At 41.3% G+C, this 23,223-nt stretch overlaps 2 protein-coding genes across 6 annotated transcripts in view; one reads left to right on the top strand and one right to left on the bottom strand.

Annotated features, from left to right (window-relative positions):
* The window catches only part of LOC142010892 (activator of 90 kDa heat shock protein ATPase homolog 2-like), a 35,662-nt gene extending 17,073 nt beyond the window's left edge, over positions 1 to 18,589 (top strand). The window contains exons 6-12 of one of the 2 annotated variants that reach the window (XM_074989461.1): positions 132 to 254; positions 1,068 to 1,169; positions 3,892 to 3,943; positions 4,222 to 4,382; positions 5,004 to 5,097; positions 11,724 to 11,808; positions 16,894 to 18,589. In XM_074989461.1, the coding sequence (XP_074845562.1) occupies positions 132 to 254; positions 1,068 to 1,169; positions 3,892 to 3,943; positions 4,222 to 4,382; positions 5,004 to 5,045 (480 nt within the window). In that variant the 3' untranslated portion in view covers positions 5,046 to 5,097; positions 11,724 to 11,808; positions 16,894 to 18,589. Of the gene's footprint in view, positions 1 to 131; positions 255 to 1,067; positions 1,170 to 3,891; positions 3,944 to 4,221; positions 4,383 to 5,003; positions 5,098 to 11,723; positions 14,439 to 16,893 lie in introns of those variants that run through there. The other variant, XM_074989460.1, reaches the window with a different exon arrangement.
* The window catches only part of USP34 (ubiquitin specific peptidase 34), a 344,835-nt gene continuing 336,236 nt past the window's right edge, over positions 14,625 to 23,223 (bottom strand). For all 4 annotated transcript variants that reach the window (XM_074989455.1, XM_074989457.1, XM_074989456.1 and 1 more), the window contains 4 exons: positions 21,413 to 21,553; positions 21,141 to 21,287; positions 18,600 to 18,759; positions 14,625 to 16,772 (listed from right to left, as the gene is read on the bottom strand). In XM_074989455.1, the coding sequence (XP_074845556.1) occupies positions 16,162 to 16,772; positions 18,600 to 18,759; positions 21,141 to 21,287; positions 21,413 to 21,553 (1,059 nt within the window). In that variant the 3' untranslated portion in view covers positions 14,625 to 16,161. The remainder of the gene's footprint in view (positions 16,773 to 18,599; positions 18,760 to 21,140; positions 21,288 to 21,412; positions 21,554 to 23,223) is intronic.

Raw genomic sequence — 23,223 nt, 5'->3', positions numbered from 1 at the left:
TATTCCTTAACTTTTTTGTTTAGCAGTTTTTGCAACCTTAACACTGTTTTCCTAATCTAGAGTTTTGTTGTGGAATATATTTGTTTGCTAATTCATATGCAATGGCAGTTTATTCTGAGTTTGCTTTACAGGATTTTGTTTTACCAGTTTCTTTGGATTCAGTCGGTGTAAGAATTCCAACAGTGAAGATAGCTCTGAAAGAGATGTTTGACTGTCCAGCAAAGGAGCTTTATGGAATCTTTACAACTAAGGAGGTAAGAAGCCTTTTTGTAGCATTTGGCCACCTGTTTTTAGTGACATAATTGCAGCAGCTGGTGTACCAGAATGGAGAATAGTTACTAATTTGACTAGCTTAATTATAATCAGCTATGATAAATATGTAACTTTCATTGATGTCCAGTACAACTAATATGCTCCCATTTATAGTTAGATCAGGAAATCTGGTGAAACAGGGACTGAAATACTGTCAGCTGCTTCTTATTTCTAATCATTTCAGCTGTAGTACCATAATATAGGGTTACGCTTGTAATTCTAACTGTACTATTTGCTCCATTAGTAGTGCTGTTGTTACCTTTGATGATAACGAACTATAATGATGTGTAAAGTAGAGAGCAAAATGGCGATGTTTATTTTATTATCTATGTATTGATGTGAAGCTGGCTAGCTAGAAGTTATCAAAGGAAGGGTCTGCCAATTGTGTTAGTCCTGTCATCTTGCTTTGGATCTCATTTCCCATGAGGTATTGATAACATACATTCACATCTTTCCAATGTAGCTCTCTGGTGGTATTGTTCTTTTCTTACGGAGCACCTCTAAAAGATGATGCTGGGCTATTGTTTTATCCACCCACAACTCTTCTTTGGTATTTTGATCCTTCCAGTTTGCTGTGGGTTAAAACCCATGTTAGTAGAGATTGGGAAGTCTTATGCTGTGTTAGGCATCTCCAGTTCACACCAGATAAGGATATGCTATGTATGAGTAAGTTATCCAGAAATCTCACAAGTTGAGTTATTGAATACCTGCTTAAATTTTTCCACTGTGCACATTTGCTTTTTTTCCCCCCATAGTTGGTGGAGACCTTTTCTAAAAGTCATGCTGTGATTGAAGCCAAAAGAGGAGGGAAATTTCAAATGTTTGATGAATGTGTAACTGGTGAATATACAGAACTGGTAAGTTAAAACCTTCTCGTGTACCTCTCACTGGTAGTGGTTGGCTCCAGAAGGGGCTGAAACCACTATTCCACAGGACAGAATACTGAGTAAAATATTTCTCTAAGGCAGATTTTGTTAATTTAAAAAAAAAGAACAAAAAACCCCACAGATTCTGACTTCCCCTTTGGTTCAGATTATCTATCGGGTGGGCAAACCTTCACTTGGGATCATGGGAAGAATAAAACTGTGTGTGGTTGCCTTAGTTTTTTTTGTCACTGCTTCCTTTAATACAGACCAAACATGGTACCAGAGAAGCAAACCCTATTCTATTTAGAGCCAGAAGTTATCTGTTCCTGGCTATGCTCCAGTGTAGCTACATATAGTGGTAGCTGCAGAGGGGATGCTGAGGAAAGTAATAATAGGGTAGACCTGTATTAACTCCCCCTGGGTTTTTACACCAAACTAAGTCTGGGTCTACACTTGTCCCCCACTTCGAAGGGGCCATGTTAATCACGGTGATGGGAGATTACTAATGAAGTTCTGTGGTGATTATGCAGCACTTCATTAGGTTAGTTCTCCCCCATGGCAACTTCGAAGTGCTGGTATGTATGTAGCCGTGGGCACTTCGAAATACCCGTGCTACTTTGAAGTCCCTTTACTTCTCAGGAGTACGTGGTAAGGTAATGGGCTTCAAGACAACTTTTAAAAAGTATCAGACTAGAGCATTTTCTCTGGCTCTTGTTTTTTGTTTAAGGAACAACTTTTGACATTACTGGGAGCGAGGATGCCATTCATCTCTGATAGGAGGAGAACTCTCATGGATTCCGAGTCACAGCCTCGATTGTCCTAGACAGACTTATAGAGAAGGCTCTGTGTGCTGGTCTACTTATTCCACGTAACAAAAGGGTGCCAGTTCTTTCCCCTCAACACTGAACAGATACCGTACTTTGGAACTCATGTAGAAGCCACCTCCACAGGTTTCACAAGTTGTGGCAGGAAGTTCAAAGTAGAGATTTCAAAGTAGCGTGGGCAGTTCACAGTTTGACACTTCGAAGTTGCTGCGGGGGGGAAAATTAGCTTAATGAAGTGCTGCATATTTACCACAGCACTTCATTAGTAATCTCCCATTGCCCTGTTTAACATGCCCCCTTTGAAGTTGGGGGCAAGTGTAAACAACCCCTAGTGTAGAGGGTAAGAGTAGTGCTGTGGAGAGCTCTAATACAACTTCCTGCCACAACTTGTGAAACCTGTGGAGGCGGGTCTATATGAGTACCCAAGTATGGGTCTCTGTATGGTGTTGAGGGGAAAGAACTGGCACCCTTTTGTTACGTGGAATAAGTAGACCTGCAGACAGCCTTCTCTATAAATCTGTCTAGGACAGTCAAAGCTGTGACTAGGAATCTGTGACTGTTCTTCTCTCAGAGATGAATGGCATCCTCACTCCCAGTAATGTCAAAAGTTGTTTCTTAAACAAAAAACAAGAGCCAGAGAAAATGCTCTAGACTGATACTTTTTAAAAGTAATCTTGAAGCCCTTTAATTTACCATCCAGTGTTTTTCTAGTTTCTAATTCCTCAGTGACTTAAATCTTCAGTAGTTTAAACATTTTTGGAAATAAAATTACTGCAGCCTCTGGAGGATTTAGTTATAAATACTGAATCTTGTAAGGGCATTCTTCATGTTTCCTAAAACATGAGATCATTTCCCCTGCCCATGGGGCTGGGTGTGCACTGGTTCCAGCTGTTGAATAATGAAGATGTTGAGACTTGAAAACACACTGAACTAATTCATTTGATATTGCCAGTGGTTGGCTGCAAAAATACACTGCATAGATGTATGGCTATAACAATTAAAGAAACTCTGTAGGAAAATCCTTGGTCAACAACCAAGAGGCCTGTTCCATGTAGGAGAGAAGTTGTTAAATTGGTCATGCTAAGCACAAAAGGAAGAGATAGTGATAACTACCCCTGTTTGTTAACCTCCTTTGAAGGAAGAGCAAATTCCCTAAATGGATGCATGCACCACTGCTCTAAACCAGTCACCTGGCATTTCTGTGTTCTGGATTAAGTGTCTGTCCCTTTTGCTTCTATTTCCTTATTTCAGCCAGTTGCTGAGACACCACACAATCTAGACTTGCGTGTTATCTTACAGATAGTACCACACTGTCTTATGGCCTCAAATGTACATTCAATAAGATGGGTTGCAGACTACAGGGCTCTAGAGCTGGGAGATGACTTACCCTCCACTTCACTGATTTCTCAGAGGAAAATATAAAACCATTGCAGTAATTGCTGTCACCTATGATAAGGTCCATATTGTCAAAGGCCACTGCTTACAGCTTTAGCTGTAAGCACGAACAACTAACCTTTGTCCATTGCTGAGAGAAAGGGATGTGTGTACCATGATTAGAGCTGGATTAAAACTGGGATTTTCAAGTATTTTCTACTCCTGTTTACTGTTTTTCTAACTTTTGCCAATTGGAAAAGTCCAAAATTAAAGGGAGAAGACCATGAATTTGTTTCAGAAGTTGGAAAAAAACTTTTACTAAACCATTTTTTTCATAGAAAAAGTAATTAGACAAAACCCTGTTTTGTGATGTAAAAAACTTTATCATTGGAAAATTCTTTGACATCACCAGATAAGAGCCTCCTGGGGAGGCCCTCAGATGAATTTTTTTTTTAAAAAAAGCGGGGGAAGGAGACTTAATTTTATCATGATTTTTATATATCTCTTTCTTACAGGTACCCAGTCAAAGGATTGTTATGAAATGGAGATGCAGGAACTGGCCACAGGGTATGTTTTTTTCTCTAACCCTGGATAGGATTTTCAAAGCGGCCTTCGCTCCCCTTTAAACTAGCATGAAGTCAGCATACTGTAATGCTTATTTTTAGACCCCCTGAAATGAAGTATGCATTCTTTGCTCTTGTAAGCACAGTAAATACATTGATATACAAAATGCAACATCTGAATTCATAAAGATTGAATTTTTGGCTGTACAGTAAAGCAAACTTATCACGTATTAAAGCAAAGTTTATCAATATTACTGACTATTGTACCTTCTCTTCTTCCAGAATATTATGCAACTGTTGCTTTGATTTTCAAGGAGTGGGCAAATCAAACAGAATTACAGTTAGACTGCAAAGGAGTTCCTGTATGTAATGAAGACAGTACAAGACAGTGTTGGCAGAAGCAGCATTTTGAAGAAATACATGTTTTACTGCAGCAGACCAAAGTAAATAGTAAATGATAACAGCAGGGTAGTTTTATTAGGAATGATGTTTTTTTTAATATATATATATATATATATATATATATATATATATATATACATAAAAAAGTGTCTCCATTTTGTCTTCCCTCCCCCCCTCTTTTTTTTAAATTAATTTATTTGGGGAAATGAATAAAGATACACTTCTGTGATACCGTATCTAATGCAAGTGCGATTTATGGCTCTTCAGTGAATGAGAACAGCCTTTCCCATCAGACACATGATGTTGTTAGATACCTTCAGTTTGGAAACTGATCAGCATTTTTCTCTGGCCTAAAGGTGGAAACAGAGACTCTGGTGCTATAGACTTTCATGGTATTACATCGCAAAGGCAAGTGCATCCTGTAGCCACTAGCTGCCCTAATTTGGGCTGGGACTAGGCCTCCTTAGAAGTGACATACACATTGTTTAGTAAGAACCCATTCTGGGTTGTTAGAATGTTTAAAAGGTTAATTGGAAAAATCTTAAATACCCCAGAGTTTGATCCTGTAAGATAAAATGGTGTGTGAATTTTACAGCCAATTAAATTAAAGCACTTAATCTCAAACCATGAAAAAAACACCTGCTGGCTTTTTATGTTTACAGACAGTACCACTATACACTGGAAAAACTCAATCACCTGTATAGAAGTCTTTGCCATAGGTCCTGAGGGTGAACAAATTTAGACCAACCATCTGTGGTGAGTTGGCCCCAGAAATGCTTTTATTTTGATTTGGTATTCTAAACTCCTTGTCTTTTCTTAATGGTAAGTCGGAGGGGAGTTGCTCCTCAGGCAGAGATGCTGGGGAAGTTAAAAGTAACTTTTTTAAACAAATGTGGAATATGTTGAAATGTAAGTTGCACTCATCCTGCTTTCTTCTCTTGCAATTCTGTAAATGTTTTTTCACTTAGACCCCATTTACTTTACCTTAAGGAACCCTGCCAGCCATAGAACTGTAAGGAAAGCAGAGCAAATAAAATCCCAGCCTTTCAACACAGATGCCCCATGGGGGAGTTAATATTGAATAGAACAGTTCTTTATCTGAAAGCTAAAAAGAATAGGGCAGATTTTTTAAATGGATTAAATTGTTAGCTGTACAGTAGTGAATTTAATCAAGTTTGACTTAAGAAAGTGATGGAGATGACAGTTCATTTTTGGAAACTTTCTTTCTCAGCACCTGTTTTTTGCATTTGATTAAAATGCAATCTGTCATTCACTCTAAAAGTTCTGTATAAACATGCACTCTGTTTTCTCTAATAATAGTTACCACATTCCTATGGCTAATGCAGAGGCCCACTTGAGCCCCCAGAGAAGCAAGTTTTTGGCATGGGGTTTGTTTGTGCGATGACTAAAAACATACAAACATCGTACAAACATGCACCAGACATCATATATCTTCCTTGTTTAGGAGTTTAAATGACATACAGGACAAAGTCTTGTTGACAGCCATTTCACTCAGCTTATAAGAGTGGCTTTTTCCTAGCTAAAATAACAGTTTCTAGCTGATAGATGTAGCAAATTTGCTCAGTTGACAACTACAGGGATAGTTTCACCCCTGTCCTCTCAAGTGTTGTAGGCTGATATTTTCCCATTGGCAGAAGAAAATGGGGGAAGTCACCATGAAGATGGGCATCTTTTCTACAGAATGTTTGGCCCCTAGTTAGTACTTCATAAAAGAATCCAGATAATGCCTATAGTTGGTTCTGAGAAGAGGTCAGATAGGATTTTAATTAATAAAGGCAGCTGATGAGATTGCAGAGATAAACAGAGTAGCTTGTTGGCATCAGTAGAGCTGGCCGGAGGACAAAGAACTACAGCAGCAGTGTGATAAAAACGCTATATTTATTGGGCTCTGTGATTTAGTTACAGGTAACATTCATTCTCAAATGGAATGGGGTGTGTTTAAAAAAAAAAAAAAAAAAGCCAGATCCAACACTGACCGATTAAAAAGAACCTTCCACCCCTCTTTTTAAGCTCAGGTTTAACAGAGTGCTTGTGGTGGCATGGATGTTATTTGTTTAGCCATTTTATGTAAAATAGAATGAAGTTGTTTAGTGTGTCCAGTGAGAGCACTAAAACAAACACAGAAAGACCTAGGACATTAAAAACCAGAAACTTTTACAAACTAATTTTAAGAGAAGACACTGCCTAGTAATATGAATTTTTTCATATTGCCTCAAAAATCCAGCTGGCAAGAAGTTGGCAAATGATGTGTACTGCAGAATAAGTTTGCCTGTGATTAAGATACCCTAAAGCCTAATTCTGATGTATTTGAATTAGTGCTTAGCAGCAAGGAAGACCCTATGTCCATAATTGTCTTGGAAAGCACTGCAATAAGGGCTTTTAGAGCTGATCAGGTAAAGTAGTAGGCTATGTTCCTGTACCGGTTATGTGGTGTGTACCTTCATTTCCAGCCTCTTCCTTCCTTACTCAGCCACTTAGTACTTCCTGCTGGTTCTGAGATGTACATTAATCCAACAGTTGTGACATGAGTAACCATTTTTTCCCTCTACCACTTGCCTACCAGGCTGCACATCAATGGCACTGAAAGAACAAGAGTAATAATGTACAGATGTAACAGTGCCTAAGCACTTGGAACTCTTGAGTGGTGCTTTTCAAACACAATGCTAACCTGAGGGATGTATTGAATGCCATCACAAGATACACTGACTAACCTACATTTTTCATTTACATAAACAAGGACCTGCACTAATGTTTCTAGGATTTATTAATTCAATTGAGAGGCTAACCTTTCAGTGGCTTGACTGACTAAAGCCCAAAGGAAAACATTTTCTTCTTAGGCCCTGTTCAAGCAGAACCATGGCATCAGGAGCAGGTACTAATGATTTCCATGTGCTATGTACAAGGTGTTTTGCAAACTGGAGGGAACCCAGGCCTGCTCTAACATGTCCTCAAGCAGCTTGAGTAACTACTGAATGGTTTATGAAAGCCAAAAGGTGCTTCAAGTGCCACTGAAACCCCTGGGATATTAGCACCTGAATATGGTTGTGGATCTGGGTTGGCAGAGCTGCACTGCACTGCCACTTGCTCAAGGTTTTCCTAACTAGAGGCAGCCTAAACAAACAAAAGGCATTCTGAGTTATAAGGAAGCAAAACCAGAACCCATTTAGTGAAAATGCCATAAGAATTTAGGCCTAAAAATTCACTGCTGGAGATTTTCAGCAAACAAGAAGGGGAGAGTGTAACTGAAGCCCTCTTACAAAACAGCTGACATGCAGCATTTTAACAAAATGATTTATTAGATGATGAGCTTGAGTGGGACAGACCCACTTCAGAGCTAATAAGTTCCAGTACAGACACAGTTATATAGCAGTGAGGGCCAAAAAATTGCAATACAAGCTGACAAATACATGAACTGAAGGGGAGAGGGATGGGAGGGATGTTGAGTATCTTGCCTAAGATCATTGTGAACATAAAAGGAAGGGGAGCAGGCCTTGTAATGCGTGAGATAGTAGTTGTCTTTGTTATACCAAGTGTTTGAATTTGATTATGAAGCCTCATTCACAAATCTCCCCATGGGTGTGTCTATACTAAGGAGCTAACTTTGAAGTTGGACACTAGTTTGAGGTAGCCACCAAGTCTACACACTTCCAAGTCTTTACTCCATTCCTGGGAATGGCATAATGCCCTACTTTGCCATTTAACTTTGGGGGCGGGGGAGAGAGAGAGTGGGCGTGTGCGTGGACTCTGAGCTTCAAAGTTGCTTTTTGAAGTTCTTTTTGTAGTGTAGACACAGCCTATGTAACTTTAAACAAATTCTCACCAGCAACTATAGAACACACCACAGTAATGCTAAACCTCGAACCAATCCCTGCAACAGCTGGCTGCCACCTCTGCTCACATATCTACACCAGCAGTATCATCACAGGCACCAACATCAACCACACTATCAGGGTCTCTTTCACCTGCACATCTAATATACTATATGCAATCATGTGCCAGTAATGTACCACTGCAATTGAGATTGGACTGTCTCTCTCCGTGAAAGAATAAATGGCCATTAAATCAGATAGCAGGATCAGTAACATACAAAAAAAAAAACCTTTAGGAGAACACTGCAATCTCCATGAACACCCAGTAACAGATTTAGAAGTAGCAGTCCTACACCAAAAAAATTAAAAAAAAAATGGAAAGAGATTTCAGATCTGCAATTCATTTGCAAATTTGACTCCATCAATGAGGGATTGACCAGAGAGTGGGAGTGGTCAGCTCATTACAAAAGCAGTTTCTCAGCCTTTGAAGGTCACACCACCACATTAGCAACCGACAAGAGGCTGCAGCCCTCTTGACTGAACTCATTTGATTTCTCCCCCTCCTGCGGTTCAGAACTCCACATTAACTGCCAGTCATGGGCCATATCCACCCTGACTGAATGGACCTTGTCAGCTCTGGCCCTCCCCTTTACCAAGACCCCCTCCCTCTTTTAAATGCTCCTCTCAAACCCTTCCTCCCATTCATGCATCTGACAAAGCAGGTCTTTGTCCACGAAAGCTTAGGCTCCAAAACATCTGTAAGGTGCCACAGAACTTCTTGTTGTGTTTGAAGATACAGACTAACTCGGTTACCTCTCTGTAACCTGTTTTTAAAGTCTCTTTGTTGTAGGTCACAGTCTCAGGTGTTTAACAGAATGGCCCACTCCATTGAAATGCTCACTGACCAGCTTGTGTGTATTGAGAAGCAGCCTGAGACACCTCCCTGTGCACAGAGCCTAGGCACTTGGTTTGGCTCACTGTTATGAATTTTCTAGGGGTATAAATGCTAGGCATTGCAATACAGCATGTCTCAAAGCCTAAATCGTTTTACAGCTCTGAGCTGATGTGATTGAGGGCAGGGGAGTGCTAATGACAGACAGTAACTTGTGGTCAAAAAGAGGGAACTGAAGTAGACAGATTTGAAAGACAATAGTGTTTGTAAGACCCAAGCCAAGAAAGCAAATGAGATGACAACTTAGGGAAGTGAAATTCTAAGGGCCATTAGAGAGGCAATAAAAATAATGGGGTACTTCAAGTAGCCCCATATTGACTGGGTACACTTCACGATGAGAGGCAGAGATAAAGTTTGAACAACTGCTTCTTGGAGTAGTTGTTTCTGGAACCGACAAGGGGAGAGAGAATTTTTATTTGGTCGTAAGTGGTGTGCAGGATCTGGTCCAAAAGGGGACTATAACTGGGCTATTTGGAAATAGTGACCACAATATAATTAAATTTTACATCCTTGTAGCGGGAAAAACTCCACAGCAGCCCATTACTGTGGCATTTAATTTCAGAAAGGGGACCTACACAAAAATGAATTAAACAGAAATTAAAAGGCACCATGCCAAAAGTAAAATTGCTGCAAGCCACATGGAAACTTTTCAAAAACACCATACTAGAAGCTCAACTTAAATGTATGCCCCAAATTTAAAAACACAGTGGCTACGTCTACACTAGCCCCAAACTTCGAAATGGCCACGCAAATGGCCATTTCGAAGTTTATTAATGAAGCGCTGAAATGCATATTCAGCACTTCATTAGCATGCGGGCGGCCGCAGCACTTCGAAATTGATGTGCCTGGCGGCTCGTCCTGACCGGGCTCCTTTTCGAAAGGACCCCGCCTACGTCGAAGTCCCCTTATTCCCATCAGCTCATGGGAATAAGGGGACTTTGAAGCAGGCGGGGTCCTGTCAAAAAGGAGCCCCGTTGGGACAAGCCGTGCAGCAGCGAGCCGCGTCAATTTCGAAGTGCTGCAGCCGCCCGCATGCTAATGAACCGCTGAATATGCATTTCAGCGCTTCATTAGTAAACTTTGAAATGGCCATTTGCGTGGCCATTTCGAAGTTTGGGGCTAGTGGAGACACGGCCAGTAAGAGGGAAGCAAAGAAGTGCCATGGTGGCTTAACAACCAGGTGAATGAAAGAAAGATAAAAAGGCATCAATTACAAAGTGGAAATTAAATCCTAATGAGGAAAATAGAGCACGCTGCTTCTTATTACTTAAACCCTTGTACTCTTGAATGCGGCATAGGTCATCTACAAGTCTCCTCCACTTCACTCTGTCTTGGGACAAAACTTCTAGCTGACTCCAGGAGTGCCCCTGTTGTTGTTCTTCAGTCTTAGCAGATCTGCTCCACATTGTCCAAGGTCTTCCTCTTCTGCGTTTTCCTTGTGGGTTCCATTTAAGAGCTTGACAGACTATGCGGTTTTCTTAAGAGCGTGGCCTAGTCATCCCCACTTTCTTCTCCTGATTTGAACATCAAGTGGTTCTTGCTCTGCTCTGTTCCAAAGCTCCTTGTTTGTGACAAAGTCTTGCCATTTGATATGAAGGATGTACCTCAGGTATCTGTTTGAGGTGGCTGGTGTTTCTCAAGGACCTGGAGAGCTATGCCAGTGGGAGCAACAGCTGCTGGAAGGGTCACCAAACCTGAACAGGTCAAAGGGTAGAGACCAGACAAATTTGGATCACCTCTCTCTGAGGTAAAATGGTTTGGCTTAGGGTTAACAACCTTATCTGAAAAAAAATCAAAAAGTTCCAGAAGCATCTACAAAGAATCCTACAACTACACAGGGCTTGGGAGGAGTTGGCAATCCACTCAGCCAGCAGCCGTAGCCGCTTTTGCGCACTTCGCCAGTGCCAGTTTATCAGTATTAGCAGTCACTGGCACCAGTGTATTGCTTGCAGAAGTCAGCTTTTTCTTTTTCTTTTCCAGCTTGCTGTGCGATGCTGAGAGGGTGACTGTGTCAAAAAGCCCAGCTGTCTTGTGGGAGGAGGGGCGAGCCCTCCTGTCATCTTGTTGGTGAAGCACTTGAGGCTGCCCCCTTCAACTGAGGGATGGCAGCCATGCAGTGTTTGGAGCAGGTCAGTTTCACTGCCAGTGAGACAGACCCTGCAGAGGGGTGAGACCTGCTCTTAGCTCCAGGGTTTGTCAGAGAGCTCAACCCCACCTGTGTGGGCTATGCCTACAGTGGGGAGTTGTTGCAGTCCGTTGGTGTGAGAACCTGCTCCATCTGCCAGACCAGCAGCTGTTGCTTCCTCACTGTCCTGAAGCGTTCAGTCAGTTTTCTACCATGTGGGCAGCTTTCTGTGTTGTGGTGCTGACCCAGACACCATCAGAAATTGAAATGGAAAGGCCACAAGCAGAGCACTTTTTAAAAGCAGATGAGCCAGGCATGAGTGAAACTGACTAGACTGGCTGTGCTATGGAGCGGAGCCCTTGAAAACGGCTGGAGGCACTTAGGAAAAAATTGCCTCTGTGGCTTGCCCTCATTTTCTGCTTGTTCCTTGTTTAAAATACTAGTTTCGCCTTTGGTTTCTTTTCTTTTTTCTCAGGTGACTGAGGGAGGGACAGTTGCTTGCAACCAAAGCTGGCGGTGACTGGAGAAGAACTGAGGGACCGGCTGGCCACGCATGCACAGTAAGTGTCACAGGCATCTCGTGCCTGTGCCCTGCATGCATAGGCAGCCAAAGCGGGGGGCATGGTAGGGAAGGCTGAAAGAAAGGATCACAAATTCTGTCAAATGAAGTGTAAAAATATAATTAAGGAAGGCCACAAAGGAATTTGAAGAACAGCTAGCCAAAAACTCAAAAAATAATAGCAAATATATTTTTTAAATACATCAGAAGCAGGAACCCTGTTAAACAGCCAGAGGAACCACAGGATGATCGAGATGCTAAAAGAACACTTGAGGACAATAAGGTCATTGTGGAGAAACTAAATGAATTGTCTGCATTGGTCTTCACAACTGATGACGTTAGGGAGATTCCCAAACCTGAGACATTCTTTATAGGTGACAAATCTGAGGAACTGTCCCATATAGAGGTGTCACTAGTTTATCAATTTGTTTCAAAACCACCTCTAAACAGTAATAAGACACCAGGACCAAATGGCATTTACCCAAGAGGTCTAAAAAACTCAAATCACAGAACTAATACCTATGGTTTGTAAACTATTCTTTAAATCTTCTGTACCACATGACAGGAAGACAGCCAATGTGATGCCCATTTTTAAAAAGGGCTCCAGTGGTGATCCTAGATATTAGAGACTGGAAAGTCTAACATCAGTTCTGGGTAAATTAGTTGAAACTGTAGTAAAGAGCAGAATTGTCAGACACAAATGTTTTAATTTGTGGGGGATAAGCCAACATGGTTTCTGCATAGGGAAATCATACTTCACTAATAGAGTTCCAACAAGCATGTGGACAAGGGGATCCAGTGGATAGAGAATAGTTAGATATCCAGAAAGCCTTTGACAAGATTCCTCACCAATGGCTCTTAAATAAGCGGTCATGGGATAAAAGGAGAGGTCCTCCTATGGACTGATAACTGGTTAAAAGAAAGGAAACAAAGGGTAGGAGTAAATGGCCAGTTTTCAAAATGGACAGGGGTAACAAGTGGTGTCCCTCAGGGTCTATACTGGGAGTTATCCTATTCAACATATTCATAAATGATCTGGGTAAAGAGTGAAGTGACAAAATTCGAAGATGGTACTGAACTACCATTCCAGAGCAGTCTGTGAAGAGCTTAAAGAATCTCACAAAACTAGGTGCCTGGACAATAAAATGGCAGACAAATTTTAATGATGATAAATGCAAAGTAATGCACACTGGAAAATATAATCCTAAATATAGGTGCAAAGTGATGGGGACTAAATTAGCTATTACCACTCAAGGGAGAGATCTTGGACTCATGGTGGATAGTCTCTGAAATCATCCACTCAGTGTGCAGCAGCAGTTAAAAAAAGCAAATAGATTGTTAGAAATCATTATAAAAGGGCTACAGGATAAGACAAAAAGTATCTTATTGTCTCTATAAAAATCCATGGTACACCCACATCTTGAATAGTGTGTACAGCTGTAGTTGCCGCATCTCAAAAAAGATATCTTGGCTTTGGAAAAAGTTCAGAAAAGGGCAGCAAACATTAAGGGTTTTGAATGGATGCCAAAGGAGGAGAGATTAAAAAAGACTGGGACTTTTCAGCTTAGAAAAGAGGAGACTAAGGGCAGGGGAGATATGATAAAGGTCTATAAGATTATGACTGGTGTTGAGAAAGTGAATAAGGAAAAAGTTATTTACTTGTTCCCATAATACAAGAACTAAGTGTCACTGAATGCAATTAACAGGTAGCACTTTTAAAACAAACAAAATGAAGCATTTCTTCATGCAATGGAGAGTCAACTTACTGAACTCTTTGCCAGAAGATGTTGTGAAGACCAGGACTTCAGCAGGGTTGAAAAAAGAACTAGTTAAATTCATGGAGAATAGGTCCATCAATGGCTACTAGCCAGTGGTAGGAATGGTGTCGCAAGCCTCTGTCAGAAACTGGGAATTGGTAATGGGAAGGATCATTTGATGACTACCTGTTCTGTTAATTCTCCTGGGACACCTGGCATTGGCCACTCAGAAGACAGGGTACTGGGTTAGATGGACCTTTGGATTGACCCAGTATGGCTGTTCTTATGTCCAAAAATGGGAGACTGCAAGGGCCAGTTAAATTAGAGGAACCAAGGAACCAGGAGATTTGTTAACATGGAAATTGAATCACCCAAGATAATGAAGTTTGACAAGACAGAATCATATCGGGTTAAAAGGAGAATGAAGTAGAAGAGTGAGGTAGGAATGGACCTCAAGGCACAGACGGAAATAGGAAAATTTCGTACGTGAGCATTTCCTTTCTGCTACCTGTATTTCCTGCAGTTCTGATAACATATCGATTATTTCCTTCCCGTCTCCAGGGCAGGTGCAAAGCTGCAGCACAGCCTGTGCTAGTCATACCCCTTTCTTGTTTATGGCCAGATCATTCTGAAACTGTAAAAAACTCAACACAGCAATTAGTAGCAGTAACTTCAGTGCCAATTAATTATGTCTGTTGAGCGCTACTGGTGCAGCAACAATCCAAGTAAATTGCTGACCCATGTGGTGAATCTATCCAGGGTGGCCAGAATTGTGACAGATGCTGCTAGCAGAGAGGAAATTACAGTGAACTCTTTGCTATCTGGCAGCCGTGGGACCAGGAGATTGCTGGATATTCAAAATATTCCAGTTAAATGAGAGCTACTGGGGGTGGTGTGGGTGGGAAGAGGCACAGGCAGACAGTTCCCCAATATTCAGCTCCAGCCCCCAGTGCCAGCTCCCACTCAAATGCTGCCCTGTTTACTTTCTGGTGGGGATAGCAAGAGCCGGTTGCAGGGCAGCGGACATGGATGAAAACATTGCTGCATGACATTAGGTACCGGTTGTGGGGTGGTAGGCACAACTGCACCCCACGAGGAACTGCTTGCGGGGGGAACATCACTGCACAGTGTGAGGAGCCTGGGGTGCGCGAGGTGTAGGCTTGTGCAGCACCCCAAGACTCAAAGAAAAATAGTAAGGAAGCTGCACTGTTATGCCAGTTATCTGACAATGCCAGTTGATCAAACAGCGGATAAACATACTGTATCAAGCAAGCAGTAAACAGGAGAGATAGAAAGTGAACATAAATAAAGAAGACCTCCCTTTTTTGACCTGCTAAAATGGCTAGGCTATTGTGAACCACCACAACCACTAGCATCTTCCCACTAAACGAGGCCTCTGCACAATCAACCAGTCCAGCTTATGGTGTCTGACAGCTTGGCAGGGAGGTGCTTCAGTGGAAGCCTGAAAAAAAAATTACTGCTAAAAATAAGGACTCTTAAGGGTGAGAGCAAAGCAAACCCCACTTGATTGCTGTCAGGGAGACAGAAGATCAGGTGCCAAGCAGGAAAATGGGGTGTGGCTGCAGCTTAGTGACTTAGTGACACTTTGGAATGGAGAGGAATAGCCTGTTGATATCAGAATTGTGGGAGACCGAGCAGAAGAAAAAGGAACTGTAAGTGGCACGATGGGGAGAAGATGAGGCCAGAAAGGAACAAAGGCTTATGTCCTATCTGACCATTCAATACTGAGGAAAGTGGTAAAAGATTCAGTTGAACTTTTTGCATTTCTAAATGATTGTGTCCAACTGTAATGTTACTGCAAAGTAGACAAAACCAATGGGCAAGAACTGAGATTTACACAGTTAGAATGCATGAGAGAAACATTTCTTATTCTTCACCTGTTTCACACTTCTTGTCTTTGCTGAGAAATCTGAGGACTGAAGCAACGTATGTAAACAAATGAAAAGTCATCACAGTCAGTTTAATGAAGTGCACAGAAAAGCGATTGATCATGTCAATAAAAATAAAACAATTAATTTTACATCAAGTGTGCTTTATTTCCTCCACAGGTATTCTGTTAAATAAAGCACCATATATATACTGCCAGGCCACAGCTAAAGAGGATTCTTTACAGAATCAAATTTCTTGTGGTTGTTTAGTATACAAGTAAACTTAATTTTGATAATAAGAACCACAGCGATCAGAGGCATTCTGCCTCTATTATAAGGTACAAAACTGGCACAGAAGACACCATATTATACACAGTAAAAATGCCATAAGTTTAAATTACATCATACAGGGCAAGGAGGCCCTGTTCTCATACAGCCATATTAAATGAAAGCCACTACAGTGAACTCTTAATTACATAAAACATATCCATTATCTGATTGCCCTTTAAGAAAAGTACGGTAGATGCAAAAATGTTTTAATCTGGAGTTCTGCCTGACCAAGAATTAAGCATGTAAATCTATCTTGCCATTCAAGCAGAGAGCACTGGACAAACTGAAGCACAAAACAGAAATAAGCAAAACTTATACAAACAGCATTTTTTGAGGAAGGAAAAAAAAGACTTAAAATCAGACATGCTCCATCTAATGTCAAGAAGCAGCTTGGTTTCCTTTGCCAGATATCCTTGTGACCACATGAATCGTAGACTCAATGGTCCTACACAGGATGTCTAAAATGTCATGCTGCTGCATGTGACTAAAAAGTCCTCTGGAATGGCCACAACTAATTGATAAACTAGTTTCTGGGTCCTGGGATGACACGGATTGACCATCGCAGCTTCTTAGATCTGCTAGGTCAGATAAAACGGCTGAAATTGATGTGGAGGGGAACTCTGAATCCTCCTCGGCTGCATTGGGAGCCTTGGAACTCTGCAGATCTTTAAATTCCTTGCACTCTTCAAATTTACCATTGCCCGACTGCTCTTCTGTGTGCTGTGACCTGTTAGTTAACATGATGTCTTCCGGGAAGGAAGATGGGACTTCCATTCTGTACTCTTTAGCAGAGCTATTTTCAGGGGAAGGAGGATCTTGCTCCGTGCCAGGATCAATGATTGAAGAGTCCCTTGTCTCATTATCTGAAGTGCTTGTTGGAGTCAATGCTTCCCTTGGTTCAGTTTTCATATCACTGATGCAGCTGTCTACAGTGTGTTCCTCATCACTGCTAACCCGCCTCCTTTTCACAGGAGTAGCTCCTTCATCATCTGTAAATCCAACAGAGTTTGCACTGAAGTCAACATTTATCAGATTGGCTTTATATTTACATTCAAGTCTCGAGGTCATTTATATCAGAGTTGTCACTATCAAAAACTCTTCTGTTTGCAGACAAAGAACACTAACCAGAAATCTCCTCAGAGACTTCCCTTATTGGAGAGGTAACTGTGTGAAATATGAAAACTAACTGTCTGCTTAAAATTTCACCTCCTTAGGTTGTTGGGTGCTGCGTTAGGGGCTGGAATCATCAAACCTGAAGCTCTAATGTTAAGCAGGTCATGTTCTTTACAGCAAGGACTGACTTTCTGTTCCATGTTTGTACAGCGCCTCGAGTAGTGGGGTCCAGGACCAGGGCTCCTAGGGTCTATCACAGTACAAATAATAAACAACTCACAGAGAAGTAGTCAAGTTAGTCTGTATTTTCACAAAACCAAAAAGCAGTTCTGCAGCACTTTAAGACTAAAAATAATTTATTAGGTGATAAGCTTTCATGGGGCAGACCTGATTCTGATCTGGAAAAATTTGGAGAAGTGGGCTTGCCCCACAAAAGCCCATCGCCTAATAAATTATTTTGTTCGTCTTCAAAGTGCTACATGACTGCTTTTTTGTTTTCTCTTTAATATGTTCAGATTCGTTCAAGGTCTTCCCCTCTACACTAAGGCTGTGTCTACATTACAGCAGTCTGTCAACAGAAGTTAGTTGGAAGGTATTACAGATGGCTCTGTCAACAGAATGGACAACTGGAAGCACAGCAGACAGGACAGCTGCCTGGTGACCCAGAAGCAATGTCTGTTGACAGAGGGCCCCAGAATGCATTTTTAGTGCAGATGCTCCATGAGTTCTGTTGATGAAACTGGGGTTTTGTTGACAAAACTCTAGTGTAGACGTAGCTCATGTATAATTGTTCTGGTCCAAAGATGAGATCCTGGTTCCACTGAGATTAATGGCAAAACCCCTTTTAATTTCAATACAACCAGGATTTCACCCAGTGTGGTTTGGACTGAGAATGCCTAATATTATATTATGTGTACAGAATTACTTGTATGGCTGATACTGTACAGCTAATAAAACCAGGATCTTCTACCAGAGAACTTTAACAATACAGTTTACACATGACAATAGGGAGAGATGAGAGTGAGAAGTATCACACAAGGGAAACCTGGCAGCTGAGATTTATACACGCCTCATGAGATGATCTTCTGCATCACATACATACTGTGTCAGCATGTGTTAGTCTGTCTCACGTCACGATGCAAATCAGTCCAAGTTAGGACTGTGCTTTTCTCCTTTTTATGGCAAAGCATTGGAGTCAGGACAAGAAGGTGAGCCCCAGGAAATGGGTGTTGACAGAACATTATAGAAGAGGAGGGAGGTTGTGTAGATAACATGTTATTTTAAACATGGGGGGGTGACTTGGGAGAAAGCCTCAAGGACAGTGGACCCATAGGAGGGGGAATGATCAAGCATGGGACAAGCTGTACACCAAGAAGCAGTATGCAGTTCTGAAAGTGAGTGCAAGATTTTCTTTTTATGATGCAAATGGGGGACGGGGGGTGATACAGTAATAGTGAGCAAAAAATGATTTTAGCAGAAGTTATTTTTGATCATCTACAGGGATGCATGGCAGGACTCAGGTAAACCAAGGAGGAAGTGGTTGTAGTAGTCTTACTGATAGAATTCCATGGTATGGCCCAGAACCTTGGTGGCAGAGATTGAGCTGGAGATATACAGAGGAAGAACACATGGGATATAGCAAAAGCATGGATATGCGATAAAGGAGAAAGTTGCAAATCATGCCAAGACTACAAAAGGCAAACCTTTAGTTTTTCTTTCTTTGGCTTCTTGCTCTTGTAAGGAGTTCCTCTGTTGCTGACATGTCCTGCATTTGTTTAGCAGTTCTTGCAAAGTTGGAATAAGGGCCGAATTCAGCTGCTTAGGGGTGTGTACTGAAAGCAACAAAGCAAGAGCTCGAAGGTCCTAGAAGAATTATGATCAAAGATGATTATTAAAATGCTTCAAACATTAAACTTGCATTATTCCTACACAGACTACGTACAACTTAAATAGGTTGATTTGTGCAATAAGTAAAGCCCCTCCCAAGTGTTCCGAACCCTGTTGTTTCCAACAAAATGGATTCTTAAACTTCGTTTACGCCACTGAAATTTCCCAAAAACTTTCCCACTTGTATTAGCAAAGTCCTTAAGAAAAAATAAACCCTAATGTAAAAGAACTGACAGTATTAAGTTGTACATAACAGAATTAACCCTCTTGGTTAGAATTTCTTAGTGCTTTATTCCAGTGTATTTCACAATATGTCTGAATAAAGAATAAAACTGACTATGGAAAACCCAGAAGCAGTTCTGGAAGTTTTGCTTTCTGCCGGTGTGGCAGTGAGGAGGGAGAATTAGCAAAATGTAGAATTCAGTGTTTCTGTCAATCCCCATCTATTTCATACTGCTGCTAGAATCTAAGCACTGGGAATTGAATATGCACTGATTTCCCGTGTGAACAGTGCACTGCAAGTTCGAAAGGGTGTCCCACATTTAGTCTCCAGATCATTAAGTGTGAATTCCTAAACCACAAATATTTTATTGTTGTGGAGGTATTATAAGAAACCACAACATACATTTGCCAGTCTACATTATTCTGTTATGTCATCTTCAGTAAATCCCACTGGTGACTGAGATGTTACTGAGTTATTTTCTGTGAATTTCTTTTTTAAAAAACAACAAATAAAATTAAGGATTTTTTTTCCTTTGTAGAACCAATTTCACTTGCAACAATGTGAACAAACAAAACTTTTTATTCATTACTGATTACTCCAATAGATGGTGAACTTTTTCTGAATGGAAGTTAGTTAACAAAACGGGAATATTAAAAATTTTTGAATAGATGGGTCAGATCCTGGAAAGATCAAAGGCCCTAAGACTGAAGATCTAAGATACTAACCTATATCCAGTGCACCTCTAACTAGGGTGAGAACTATCTGTGAGGGGGCAAAGAGAACTCCCTAGCAAACATTTGTAGGCTTTATCTACCAGTTCAGAAAGGATGAGACCTGAAGGGGTACTTGAACCACCAGATCAATATGAGGATGGGCTGCTGAGTACACAGAAGCCATTCAACTCCACAAATGCCTGAAATGCAGTTTCCAGCTGTACCACAAATGTGCACAGTTCTGAACTGTGAGGACATGGTGCACCTTTAAATCTAGAAAATGAATTGTATCGCTTGGAACCTTTGCTCTGGCCTTTGTAGAGTCCAGGACTGACTCCTACCCCATCCCCGGCCAATGAATTTGTTCTTTGCACAAGGGGCAGGATGGATTTCTTTGTATTCATTAGTAGGCCCAACACATTGGAAGTGAACCGAATAGTGGCTATGCTGAAGAAAAGCTGAGCCTTCTTGTGAGCTAGTCATGCAGGTAAGGAAATACACTAACTCCTGACTTTCACAGGAATGCCACTATCCCAGCCATGCATTTTGTGAAAATGTAAGGGGCTGCTATTAGTCTGAGAGGCAGTCCTGTGAATTGGTAATGGAGTTTGTTGAGTGAACCTGAGAAAATTTCTAGTAAATTGCTACAAGAAAAGAAGTATCTTTTAAGCTGACACCGGCACAGGTATCTAAGGATGATGTAAGATGCTAGAGTGACCATGCCGAATTTCATTTTCTTTAGGTATATATTTAACTGCCTTAGATCTAAAATAGGCTTGAGACCAACCTCCCCTCCACCCTGCCTCCAGAATAGGAAGTTACGGGAATACAATCCCTTCACTCTGAACACACACAGGAGCTTCCTCTATGACCCCAGAAGAAGAGGCTGGGCCTTATCAAGTAGCAGACTCTCGTGAGAGTGACCCCTGAAGAGACAAGGATGGGAGGGTAAGGTATAGAAATAAACTAAAGGATGCACTCAAGTTCCACTGTGTTTCAGACTCACTGATCCATGGTGATATGGCTCCAAGCCAGGGGTGGGCAATAATTTTTGATATGGGACCAATCCAAGAATTTGGAAAATGGTCAAGGGCCCTGTTCTTCCATGCCATTAATGGAGGAAGTGTGGGGTCTGGGATGGAGCTCAGGTGCAGAATGGAGTACAGGGTATGGGATTGAGCGGCAGGGAGAATCAATGGGAGCTGTGAGATTTTACTGGTGGCAGGGGATCAGAGAAGTACATAACTCCTACAGCCAGCCACTGTGAGTGGTGTGCAGGTGTGGGGCAGGCAGACAGCCCAGTTGAGGTTCCCACTAGCCCACAGGTCATATGTGACCTGCCCTTGCTGTAAGTGGAATCCTCACACTGGATACAATCTGCTGAAGTTCTGCCATAGAAAGCAAATTTTGAAAAGTCTTACCCCATTTAAGGTAGAGCTTGCTTTAGAAATTTCAATTCGCTGGCTACTGAAATCAGACTCTAGACTTTGATATTGATTTATTAGATTTGTAACCAGAGTATTGATCAAACTGGCACAGTTTGCTTCAGAAAACACCTGCCCCTGGACCTGGAAGAGAACACATTTAGTTCAAAGCTATGAAAAGACTTCAACCCTGCAAAGCAATATCCTAGAGTAACGTGATGTATAATACTGCATTTCTATTACATAGGAACACTTAAAACATTGCATACCTTTAAAAGAAAGTGCGTCAAGAATGTGTATACAATATTGTTGTTAAGAAAGGTCCTTTCATCCATTAGAATGCATTTAATATATTCTGCAAAAACTGGATCTTCGCACAGGAGTTTAACACAGTTCTTTGACATAGCAGACTAAAGAGAAGAGAAAAATATTTTGCAATATAATGTTGCGAAATTAGCACTGAAATTATGGCATTAGTCAGATCATTGTACATAATTATCTGTTATGGGCAACAAAGAATAGCACCATCTAGAATAATACCTGCAACATTACTTATCATGATCAATAACTAACCCAGTTAATTTGTACTGAAGATGTTTGCTTGAAATTAACTAAAATAAAGTACTACTAAAGGATATAAAGAAATTAATGTTACGTCAAAATATGTTCGCTTCACCTAATTTTATGTGAGGATGGAAGTCTATCAGGAGCAGTGTGTACTAAGTGAGTTCCACCTTCCTTGGTCTGCAAAACAACTACTGCCCCCTCTTCCATGGGTGTAAAGAGCCCTCCGGTAGAGGGGCAATGTAGAGATCTGCTGAAATGGGGCCAGAAGTGACATCTCCGGAGGTCTCAGCCACAAATAATGACAGAAATTTAACTTAGCAGTTTTCATATTCCCAAACCACATGAAAGAGGAGTTATTCACCAGTAAGGGGTACCACTTAAGAGCATGGCCTCTGCACATACACACTTGTGCAATATGGTGCCTCTGGCACTGAGCTGTGGAACATTACTAGCAAGCACTGTCTATTGGAGCAACTAGTCCCTCCATCTCCCTCACAGAGGATTGTACTAGCTCAGCACCCTTCAGTGTATCCCCTAATTTCGGAATTCATTACTAGAGACTGAAGAGGAGAAGGGGGGCAGAAAAAGTGTCTCTATGCAGAGGTTACATTCCCAAAGAACAGTTAATGGTAAGTAACCCCTCCTTCCTCTTCGAGTGGCCCCCCGCACAGTGCCACTGATAGGAGATTAGACAAGAGTAACACCTGGGAAATTTGAGATAACAAAGCATGTGGTTATTGCTAAATGAGCACCAGCTCTAGAAGGTAGGACAAGAGAATATGTCGGCCACTATTGCACTCCTATGAGACCTCTCCGAAGTAATGAGACAAAAATAGAGCTACAAGCAACAGCTTGGCAATGCTGTGAAAAAGACAGCAGACCCACAACAGTTGCTGCCTTTGGATTAACTGAATATCTTGATATATGCAGGTGACTGAACAGGTGAGAAGTCTTGACAAAGGTGTAAAAGAGAATTGAGGAAACAGACAAGTTAGTGGTCTGTTGGAGATGGAAACAGTGATGATTTAAGACTCCAAATGGGGATTAAGCAGATTAAGACCATGTCACACTTCCCTTAGGGACACTGCAGAGAACTGCTTATCTGGCATGCAACTAACAAATCCAGGAAGCAGCTATGGGTATGAGAAGCTGCTCTTGTATGCTGTGTAATACAGATTATATTCTGATAAAGAGCAGACTAGAGATCCAGAGAGCTTTTAGAAAGAAGACTCCAATTCCAACTGAAAAGAGGAGTAACTCAGGAATGAACACCCACTGTAATATAGCACCATTGTAAAGAAATCCAATCGTGAAGTCAAAGCAGTAGGTAACTCTACTAGCAATCCTTCAATAAAACAGGATATTACAAAGTGAGTGAGGACCACTGCCCCAAACATCCCAGGGTGGAAATTAAAATCACAACCACTGCCAATTGTTACATAGTCTTGGAATTTTCAAAAATCTATAAATCAGGGTGTCAACACTTGACAACTCAGGATCAGGTGGAGATCAT

Source organism: Carettochelys insculpta, chromosome 3, assembly GCF_033958435.1.
Source record: "Carettochelys insculpta isolate YL-2023 chromosome 3, ASM3395843v1, whole genome shotgun sequence".
Lineage (NCBI taxonomy): Eukaryota > Metazoa > Chordata > Testudines > Carettochelyidae > Carettochelys > Carettochelys insculpta.
Note: the sequence above shows the minus strand (reverse complement) of the source record. Positions and strands in the feature narration are given on the sequence as shown.